We start from the raw sequence: 11232 nt of genomic DNA on the forward strand, positions 1-11232 counted from the left end.
TCACACTCACCATTTGGGCTACTGTAATCCCCAGGTCCTTTTCTGTAGTACTGTAGCCTAGGCAGTCATTCCTTGATCTGTATTCATTTATGCTTTTTTTTTTTTTTTATGTGCTAGGGGCAGGACTTTGCAGTTGTCACTGTTGAATTTTATCTGGTTGATATTTGGACCATTTCCTCAGTTTATCCAGGTCATTCTGAATCCTAACTCTACCCCTAAGTGTCTGTGAATCTACGCAACTTGATGTCATCTGCTAATTTGCTAAATGTGGTCCTATCCTCCAAATCATATTTGCCCTCTTCTAGTAATCCCTGATCCCACTTGACCTTCATGAATTCTCAGACAGGAGAGCCAGTGGCTCTGAAATTTACCTCTAGTCAATTCCTTCAGTACCCTAAGGTGCAGCCCATTTGGCCCTGCCAACTTGAAAACAAGTAGCTTCTGTAATCAATCTGTAACCTGTTTTTCCACTACTCTAGGATGCTTGTTGCCAGTTGCACTTGTCATTTGATAGACAACTTTATTTACAATGATTGAAGTAAAAAAGTAGTTCAGCCTTCTTTGCATTGTCTGTTTAACTGGATTACCTTCTGCATTTGGTGTAAGGGACTTGCACTTTCCTTAGTCTTCCCCTTACTTCTGACATACTTGTAGAATTCTTTCTCATCGCCTTTTACATCTCTGCTAGTTGAATCCCAAATCATGATTTGGTTTTTCTGATTTTTCCTCCCTATATGCTTGTGCAATACTCATACTCTTCTCTAGTAATGCGGCCAAGTTGCTTTATGTACAATTCCTTTTTGAGTTTTAGCTCCTTGAAAAGATGACTGGTTAGCCATATCTCCTGTTGCACTTCCTATTTGTTTTTCACACTGGAATAGCTTGTTGCTGCACACTTAATAAGGCCTCCTGTAAGGTACAACCAGCAGTCCTTTTCCCTTCAGACTTACCTCCCATAGGATCCTGCCCATCAGTTCCCTGACTTTGTTGGTCTGTTTTTTTTGAAGCCCATTGTCTTTATTTTGCTGCTCTCCTCCCTTCTTCCTTTAGGATCTTCAGCAGTCATTTCATGGGCCCTGTCACCTTAGTTACCTCTTCACGAACATTCTCAACAAACTCTTACCTGTTGGGGAACAGCAAGTTGAAAAGTAGCTTCCTCTTACTTGGCTTCTCCAGCACTTGTACCAAAAAATTATCCCTGACACTAGAACTTGCGGGACTGCCTGTGCACTGCTGTGTTTCCGATCCAGCAGTTGTAGTTGTACTTGAAGTCCCCCATGAGGACCAGGTCCTGCAATTTGGAAAGTTGTTTGTTTAAAGAAGGCCACATCTACTTTTCTGGTTTTGTGGCCTATAGAAGATGTCCATTATGACATAACCTTTGTTCTGAGGGGCAGTTCAAAGCAGAAAGTAGGCCCATTGAAAGCTTCTGGCTAAAGGTCCACAGGGAGAAAAGCAAAGGTGATCTGTTTTACATGTTGGGCATCTGCACTTCTTCCTTCTCATCTGTCTTCCAACTGCTTTCTCTGTACCACTTTATTACTTTTTATTTTTTGCATCTTCTCCTAGGGAAGCAATCCCATTTCTGCTTAGATGAGATTGGCTCCCCAGAAAATACCTTTGTAATTAATCTTGTCACTGTTGCAGGGTTGCTGAGTCAGTCTGTGAGCTGGATAGGGACTGACCCCCTGTGCCACTTGCAGTGCCTGCACATGTCCTGTCCAGCCTGCACATAGAGCACATCAGCCCCACTCTGGGCCATGTCCGTATTGGGCACCTGACTGTTCATACACATCAAAGCCCAGGGTGCTGTGTGCAGCCTCTGTTTGCACCTTGTGCTCTGCATGCAGCTTTGGGTCCAGGTGTGTGCTGGCCCCACATGCTGCATGCATAGTGAGCCCCTGGGGTCAGTGTGCTGCATGCAGTGCAAGTGGCTGAGGTTGCGGTGCAGGGCCGAGGCCAGGGCTGGTGTGTGCCCCATGTAGCATGTGGGGTCTGTGGAGATCCATGGGCTGAATCATACTGCAAATCTGTTTATGGTGGTCTCATTTCATATAAAGGGTTGTTTTTTTTTTAAGTTAGATCTTGAAGCAGCCTGATGCTGTGTATGCCCATTCTCTTCCAGATGGGGATACCACTTTTACTATTTGGATGAAAAAATGTGAAGAAGCATTAAACAGTAAGAGTATTCTCACTTATTTTGTATTTGTTTTGATGTAGCATGTACTTCTAATGTTCTCTATAATATAGAATCTTTCTAGCACTACCTTTTGTTTAAGGCAGTGGTTCTAAACCTTCCATGACGCTAAATGCCAGCTCTTACTCATTTTTTTAACTAGGGGAAAATAATTGAACAATTCTTTCTGTTGTAAAGAACCCAGAAAAGGCCACAGCAGGTTAAACTGTTTCCGACACTATGGATTTCTGTTTGAAATTTCTGGGTTTACCTCAGCAAGGTTGGAGTGTTGTTGTCATGATGGTCCAGGAAAAGTCCCAGAGGCAAAGCTTTTTTGTGGTATCTTGTATTGAACCAACTGTATAATTGAGAGAGCTGTTGGGTTCATCTTGTGAATTACGTTTAGCTGTTTGGACACCTAAAAGTGCTGATATTTCATGGCATCCTAATAAGGCTCTCAAGACATCCCCGAGTGCTGGTGCCCCACTTGAGAATCTCTGGTTTGAGGCAAACAACTAGGTTCTCAGAACCATATCTTCTTTTTAATAAAAATCAGAATTCAAGATGTACAAAGGAGAAGTTACCAATTTCAAGTTTAGACTTGGAGAATTAAAATAAATATGTAATTAAGTTTCAAGTACTACCCCTGAACAAAGTCCCACACAGTTTTTTGATTTCACATCACCTGTGTGGAAATACACAAATAGGAAGCTAATGTCAGAACTGCAGACATTAAACCACCATTAAAAGATTTACAAGTCTGATGGGCTACAGCTGCCATCTTGAAGACAATGAAATGGTCATACAGCTACTAGTGGTCACAGAGTGTTAAGCTGTGTTAACTTTTTTATGACACTGTGTGGATTGGCCACACTCTCACAGGGGAGTATGTTATGTTGTACAGCTACATAGTAGCGTTGTACAAAATTTTGCTGGGTGTTTTGTTTCAAAGCTGTTTTGAGCTTGAAACAATGAAATTGAAACAAAACAAAAGCCTCCTAAACAGCTTTGAAATGAAACAAGGGTACTTGAAACATTTCAAAAGTTTTGATGCTGGGCTTACTTGGCTTCAGTGCTGGTCCCAGCCGGCAGCAACAGCCTCCTGTCATCCGGCACAGATCCGGGGGCCATGGCCCTCGGGAGGATTCTGGCACAGCCCCCAGCACTCCTGGGGGTGCGGATGTCCGGATCTGTGTGCAGGATGACAGCTTGCTGTTGCTGCCAGCTGGGGCCTGTAGCAGCACCAATCTTCCTGGCGCTCAGCATGGGCTGCCCCCAGCACCAGTCCCAGCTGGCAGCAGCAGCAGCCCCCTGTCATCCGGCAGGCAGACTGGGGGCCTGCACCCTCGGGAGGAGTCTGGCACAGCCCTCCTGAGGGTGTGGGCCCCGGTATCTATGGGCCAGATGACAAGAGGCTGCCGTGGCCGGCAAGTGACAGTAGTTTTGCTTGTCAACACCTTGAGGTGCAGTTTCCCAGAAAACTCTGCACCTATCTCCTTGAAACTGGGCAGGCTTCATGCCCTCAGGTGGGGCTACCATCCCTGCAAGTGTCATCCGAATCAGGCAAGAAATGACAAAGTGTTAGGCATTTTCATGATTCCCCACTGTAACCTGTGGGTGAAATGTCAAAACAGCATAACAGTTTCAATGGAGTGAAACCAAATAGTGCTTTCGAAACTCAACTCAAAATGAAACACTGTTCCGTCGAAACGGAAGTCAAGGTGGAACAGTGCTGTTTCGCACAGCCCTACCACCTACACACATGTCCCTTTGGCATTATTTGTTGGCTTGACAGTTACAAGTGTGGGATATCTAGCCACTCCTTTCAGCAGAACTGTACTATCTAATGATGACTTTGAGATGGCTTTATATTTTGGCTGCAGAAATAATAAAAGCCAACAAATAATGCCTTGGCTCTGGAGGAATTCCTTGCAAAGCTGTGACAAGTCTTTCCATTCTCAAGAGAGGATGTCAAATATTCCCTACTCAGACCTAATAAAGAATGTCTTGCATTATTTGTCTAACTTTATTCCAACCATTGAGTTGTTGGTCCAATAAAAGGTATGACCCCCCCAAATTTTTTTTCTCAAATATTCCAAAGGAATACCCACCACTTAAGTGTTAAGTTTTTTGTTGTTGTTGGGGTTTTTTTTGGGGGGGGGGGATTGGGGTTAGTTTTACTTAGCCTAACTAAAATTGCCCTTTCTTTTCAAATGGTCTTATTTTTGTGCTTTCTGTTATGTTGCCATTTCATTAATTCTTTTGAGATCATCTGGCCAAAGCGATTCAAACCATAATATTTGTAATTTCAGTAAATCAGAATACTAAGTCAGTCTTTGGACCTTGCCTCATGCGCTATAAAAAAGTTAAAAAAAAAATAAACTAAAAAGCATTACATTCCATGCTTTGCAGTTTTCCTCTGGAAAAGGGGGGTCCAGCGTTATATATGCTAATTAAAAAGTTTTAAAGGCTGAAATTCTAGAATTAAAACTTTTGTTTGTATGGCCATATCATGAGATTTGTTCATAGCTAAGGTTGCTCCCATAACCTTAATTCTGTCTCTCTATCTATCTATTATCTCTCTCTTCTGCATGCCTAGGTTATGAGATAATTTGATAAGGGTTCTAAAATTTGTAACCTTATGTATGGGTGATGGTACAGTACTGATTTAGTGAATCAGATGATCTTTAACTGTGCCTTGGCTGCTTTTTTCCCCCCAAAGTCATCTGGTCATTAGGCTCTTCCACAGTTCTTGCCTTATCAGTGAAGGTGTTACAAAGTTCATACTTATAAATTAGAACATATTGTATTGTAGCTTTGTCAGTTACAGCTAGATAGTTTTAGGATATCCCTAGATAGTTTTAGGATATGAATACAGAATAGTCTGAATAATTGAAATAAGTTAGAAGAACCTGTGCAATTTTAAAGTTGTTGCTTTTGTCTGAAAAAATGCAACTCTTTCTTACAGCAGGATCACAGACTGAAGCGGTAAGGGTTTTTTCTTAACATACTTGCTGCTTTGATCATAGTCATGACATTAAACAAGTGCATGCTTTGAGATTTTCAGTGGTTTACTTCATACCACTTGGTCTGAAACTAACCTACTGCATTATACTTCTCAGCATTAACACTTTCCTAAACTCTTGCTTTTTGGAGTGAGGCTTAAATGTTTCAGTACAACAGATGGGCCTTCATAAAGGGGACAATTCCAAATTAATGCAGTTAAATAAAACTAGTGTAATTTTTTCTTAGGTTCAATTTGTAAGATTTATTTTTTGTAAGATTAATCAGTTACTTGTACCTGCCACAGTTGCTCTTAATCTATAGTTACATTATATATAGTGACTTAAATTTGTAGAATTATTCATGTAGGTGCACATTTTGTTTTGTTTTTTTGATGCAGGCTTTTATTCTGCTAGGACTTGGTTTTCAGTTTCGTTTGGCGTATTCTGGTTGTCACGCTAAAATCCTTTAACTTTTGTTCCTGCAAGAAATATCAAACTCTTTTGAGACTATATTGGAAATACATTGGGCCTTGGATTGTTGATCTCAAAATATCCCCAACTTTATGTACATAAAAGTGTACCACGTGGAAAGTCTTTGACAAAAATAGTGAGACCAGCAAGAATGGGAGCCTTCCTTTGGCCTGTGTGTTATAGGCAAAAGTTTAAAAGGATAGGCATCTAGCTAATATTCCCAATTTTCTTATAGAGGCTTTTTGTGATTTTTAGGTCAGGAGTTTAATTTCTTTGGGTCTCTTGATATCTGCAAATGGATATAATACTTGCCTACCTGAGAAGGGGTCGTATTCATTACTATTTATAAAATGCTTTGGGTAACATCCACAAAAGAACTTAGAAGTCTAAATTCCAGCAAAGTTTTATAAAACAATACATAAAAACACTGCCTAGCTTCTGTTTGGTGCGTATGTTTTTGACACCTAAAGACTAGGTGTGAGTGCGCACACTAGCAATTGCCGTTGTGACTCAGCTGAGCATTAAAGTACCTAATACTGTGCAGTACTTCAGGAATAATAAACCAGATACTTGTGTGCTGAACACTGAGGCAAAGCCTAGTCTCTTTGGCACTTTCATAATTAAGCTCTGCCATTGTATGGCAAAGAGAGCAAGATTCATGGGGCCAGAAAAAGCAATGAGAGGGAGCATGACTACAGCTCAGTGAAGAGGATACTTGCCTGATTCTATGTTTTTGGTCCTTGCTTCTAATTATTGTTTTGGCATTGAAGAGTCCTTGGATTAAAAAAAACATGGACCCAGTCCTAGGAGAAGGGACCAGAACACATTGTTCCAATCTTGTAGGTCAGTGCCCTCGCCACTGGGCTAGAATCCTTCTTGCACTTCATCTCTGGCTTTAATGATCTCTGGCTTTAATGATCTTGCATATCTTCTGACAACATGGTACATCTTCAGTGAGAGTTGGAGAGTGCCATTTTCTGAGCTTTTGCGCTGTCCTGGCAGTTCATGGCATTCTTTTGGAAGGCAGAATATGTGAATTGGGTTTAAATCAGGCCAGCAGGAAAGTGAATGCAGCCTTTGTGCTTCCTGCATAAGTACTCAAAGCTGTAGGCAGTTCGTGACCACTAGCATCCCTGATCTTCTTTTAAAAGTTAAAGTGGCTTGACAGCACTTAAATCTAGGCATAAGTTTTGGGATGTGAATTTCAGTCTTCTGTAGGCACCTAACTCTGGGCTGCCAGTAAACATCCCATCTTGGTCCAAGAGAGAAGTTGCGTTTTCAGGTGCACCCCTCTTTTGGCCCTCTTAAGTGCACCTCCGTGCTTTACGCTTTTACTGCCAATACTAATAGCTTACCCTCCCTATTAAAGTTTAGGGAATTTAGGTGCCCAGTTTCGGGTTGTGAGAATGCTGAGCAGCTCTATGCCCAAGTCCTTTTGTGACTTTAAGTGTTTCAGTTATTTGCTCTTCCTGCCCTTATCTTCCCTCGCCCCCACCATTTTCAATACTTTTTAAAATTTGCTTTAAATAACTGGCTATGGACTTATAAATGGATTGAACTTTGTCTTTCTTTTGTATATTAGTTTTAATGCACTGTTCACTGTAATACTTCTGTGTACCTTATATGATATCATAGTGTACTGTTAACTTGATCCGAGTTTCTCTTTCTAATGTCTTTTCTTATGTCATGGGCCAGAATCAGACTACCCAACAGCAAACTTGGCCACCCAAGATCAAGTAAGTATTTTTATGTTTATTACATAGCTATTACAGTCATTTTAGTTATTGTTCCTGGTGTGTAACATGTAGTGTCATTGTTCCAAAATGTATAGTCTGGTTTACATAACTGGAAAATAAATGTTATATGCCAGAGTAGGGGAAAACTAGCAAACTGCTTTCTCTGTGGTGACTGCAATATTTAGCTTTCAGTAAAATGTCTTCCAGTCATGTTCTTTTCATTGGTAATATTCAAGCAAGATGGGAAGTATTTTCTCAAATGACAGTTTTGAAGAGATTAAACTGGGTGGAGAAAAAGGTGTTTAAAAACTATAGTTTTAAGGGAATGCTGTCCAACAGTTCACCCCCAAAATGTTACAATACCTTTTCTGTCTTAAGGGTTTTGTTCTGTGCAGCAGGGTGTAGATAAATGTATATTTTAACAAGGAGCATTATTTATATATATGTATTATGTAAATGTATATTTTAACATAGGGAGTGCCCATCGGGTGTTTCATTGCAGCTGTTAAATCTGAATGTTCTTGTAGTCATAAAAGTGAGCTAAATTGTTCTGACTTTGACCCTGATCGTAGCAAGGTTCAAGTTGGAGCTGTTCTGCTCTGTGCTCTGGGATTATGCAGACATAATAGTTGAATCATAACAGCAGTATATTTAGTATGTCTCTGTGCCTGCACACAGACAGTGCTTGAACTATTCCAAAAAATGCCACTGATTGGAATTTGTTCAGTTGCCCTGGCTTAGAGGGGTCTGCATTAGAGGGTTCTAAGCAGAGCAGTCATCTTTTAGCCATTGTAGTGCTGTCAAAGCACTGTAAGGGGGTAGTGAATACCCAGCACAGCAAGCCTCCCAGTGGCCAAGTGCCCCAGTTTCCCCTGAGCAGGGGAGGAAGGCCATAATTGGCTAGGTGCCAAGGAAGATTATGATGTCAGTTGCCTGCAGTTACAATTTTTGACCCCATCCCCCTTCTCACTAACATTGAGTTCATTCTTGATAGTATACCAGGGTTTGGTGCATCACAGCTTGATTTGGGGGTTAAGGGGTGGCCAGTAGCTTGCAGGGGGACTGCTTAGATGTCTGCTTCTCCTTTCCCAGGAGCTGGGTGCTCCAGTGGGGTGCCTGAGGTTTTGCCTTAGTCCAGACATTCCCTAAGGCCTTTCTCAGACTTGAAAAGACTTTCCCTTAGGATGGCCCGGTGGGACCCCTGTTTCTGGGTTCCCAGGGAGCTGGGTATCTTGGGGACTGTGCCATGTCTGTGTCCCTCTTAAACAGTGTTTCTCTCCAAGCCGCTTATCATTGCCATGAACAAAGTGAAGTTGTCCAGGCTTTGGGCATCCCAAGTTAATTTGGGGCAGGGTGGGACAAGGGGGTACCCAGGGTGCTCTGTGGATCTGCCCAAGGTCTTTGTCAGTTACTAGGAATGGAGTGAAATTGCTCAAAGGCTTGAGGGGAAAGCGCTGTTCAAAAATTGCACAGATCTTGGGCAGCCCCCACCCCCAGGAATTCAGAAGCAGGAGTACCTGCTATGGCACTCCCCCCCCCATTTTCCAGTCCAAATCAGTCTGAGATGCCCCAAAGCCTGGTTAGTTGCCATCAATAGAATGAAACTGACAAGCAGTTTGGCAGAAAATGTGGGTTTTGTTGTTTTTGTGTTTTTTAAGTTGCGCGGATACTGAGCATCCCCTCAAAAGCACCAAGCACCACAGGAATCGAGAGGTAAAGGTATCCCTGTATGCACCTGATACCACCACCCCCTCCCCCAAATCATCCTTGGGATGGCACAGACTGGGTCAAATGCAGGCAGTATAGGTTGGCATAGTAGAGTTCTGGCTGTGTACTAGAGAAACCAGCTGCTTTGTGGAGGCTTTGGGGAGTGGTGCGGTGTGGGGTGCCTGGAGGACTGATCAGACACTAGTCCTGGAAAGCTTGGTGTCCTCGCATAACACTGATCCAGTTCAAGGAGGACTGGTTCAAAATAATACTTGTTTATCCAGGTACATATTTGAAATGTTGCAGGAGGCTTAAACCATTCTAAATTTGGTTTGTATGTCTGCATGTTTTTGTTTTTAAATTCTGTTTATAAACAGCTTTTAAAATGATTCAGAGTTATGTTTATCTGTACCTTTGTTTTACTTTATTTCGCTCAAGTCATTTAGCCATCTTGCCACTTAAGATGGTTTTAATTTCTTAGGGGAACATGGATAGAGTCTCCATCTTGGAGTGTAGATGGATGTTACAACTCATTACAATGTAATAACTGTTATAAGTATTATCTTCATGTTTCTGCAGAGATAGAAGTGTCATACAATTCTTGTAATTTTACCGGTTTCCTAAAAGCATTCAGATGTACTTCAGTTGTGTTGCTGCAAGAAGTTGCAGAGGTAACAGTTGCATTGGAGTAGCTTATGTATTTTCCTGAGCAGCTGTGCTTCTCCCTTATTAAAGTGATTAAAAATTATCTGTGCCCATAGCTTCAAAGGTTGCTTGCAGACATTCAAAAACAAAAAACCCCATGCTTTACTGAAAGAATCGGTGCATTACTTTGACCCAGCTCTGCAATATGTATGGATCTGGTACCTCAGTGAGGCTTTTTGGCACTTCTATTTAAATCTGATTCAATCATCTATTAGGTAAAAGCACCAAAGTGGCCCCACTAAAGCACCCAATCTATACAGGTATCAGGCAGGCTGGGTCCAACTGATGTGCTGCAGCTTCTGGGCATGTGCTGGGCTCGGTGTGGGAGCAGTTTGAGTTTAAAATGCTGTTTCTTGGGGTTTTAAATGTCTGAAAGCAGCCAAAATACTAGAAATGGACTTTATTGAACTTAGTGTTAGTGAGAAGGGAGGTAAAAAATTGTAACTGCAGGCAATTGAGGACATCTTCCTTGGGATCTAGCCAATCAGTTTGCAAGCAGCCAAAATGTCTAAGTGACTTACGAATTTAGGGGATTGGACTTGATGGCCCAGGAACTTACTGTCCAAGTTCCTTTGAAATGCGTTCTCTCTCTCAAAACAATGTGCTTGCTAACACAGGCTGAATTTTCCCTTCAAGGGAATGTATCTATTAGCAAGAGCAGTGGTTTTCAACCTTTTTAGACTCGAGGCACCATGTGGAAAATGTTAGCTTAAGTTTTCATTCAGGTTTTTTTCTTTTTTTTTCTTTTTTTTTCTTTTTTTTTTTTTTTTACACTACAGAAAAATAATAGAGCAGTTCTTCTGTTGCAAATAACTTGGATCACAACAAATCAGAATGTCTTTAACACTGGATTCCTATTTGATATATCTGGGTTTATCTTCTGAATCCTGCTTGTACACCTAGAACTGTTAACATTGTGTGGCATCCCACTGCACTCCTGAAAAGATCTCAGGGCACCCCAGGATGCTGTGCCACCCTTGTTGAGAATCACTGAGCTAGAGTAAGGAATGGATTGGATTTACTGAGTTCTGAGTGCTAACCCTAATTCTGTTGCTAATCATGATTGAGAATTCTACCCAGTTTTATAAGTACTGCAAGTAAATATATCTGCTTGCATGCCACACACAACTTTTTCCCTGAAATCAGCCCTCCAAATTTGGGACATTTATAGTGTCATAGATAGTTTCATAGATTTAGGGTCGGAAGGGACCTAGTAGATCTTCTAGCCCGACCCCCCGCCAGGGCGGGAGAACAACAAAACCCCAAAACAAAAACGGGACTCATTTGAGTCCAGCCAGGTAGGCATCCAGCCTCTTCTTAAAGACCCCCAGGGTAGGGGCCAGCACCACTTCCCTTGGAAGTTGGTTCCAGCTCCTAGCCGCCCTAACTGTGAAGTAGTTTTTGCGGATGTCCAATCTATACCTCCTCTCCA

General features: G+C 41.7%; 1 protein-coding gene across 2 annotated transcripts in view; it reads left to right on the forward strand.

The window, feature by feature from the left end:
* SUGT1 (SGT1 homolog, MIS12 kinetochore complex assembly cochaperone) overlaps nt 1–11232 on the forward strand; it is a 62798-nt gene that overhangs the window by 22309 nt on the left and 29257 nt on the right. Inside the window, exons 6-8 of one of the 2 annotated variants that reach the window (XM_019524988.1) lie at nt 2126–2179; nt 5148–5164; nt 7354–7388. In XM_019524988.1, coding sequence (XP_019380533.1) covers nt 2126–2179; nt 5148–5164; nt 7354–7388 — 106 coding nt within the window. Of the gene's footprint in view, nt 1–2125; nt 2180–5144; nt 5165–7353; nt 7389–11232 lie in introns of both variants that reach the window. The other variant, XM_019524986.1, reaches the window with a different exon arrangement.

The sequence above is a fragment of the Gavialis gangeticus genome, unplaced genomic scaffold (assembly GCF_001723915.1).
Source record: "Gavialis gangeticus isolate Ggan-Ray unplaced genomic scaffold, GavGan_comp1, whole genome shotgun sequence".
Classification (NCBI taxonomy): Eukaryota; Metazoa; Chordata; order Crocodylia; family Gavialidae; genus Gavialis; species Gavialis gangeticus.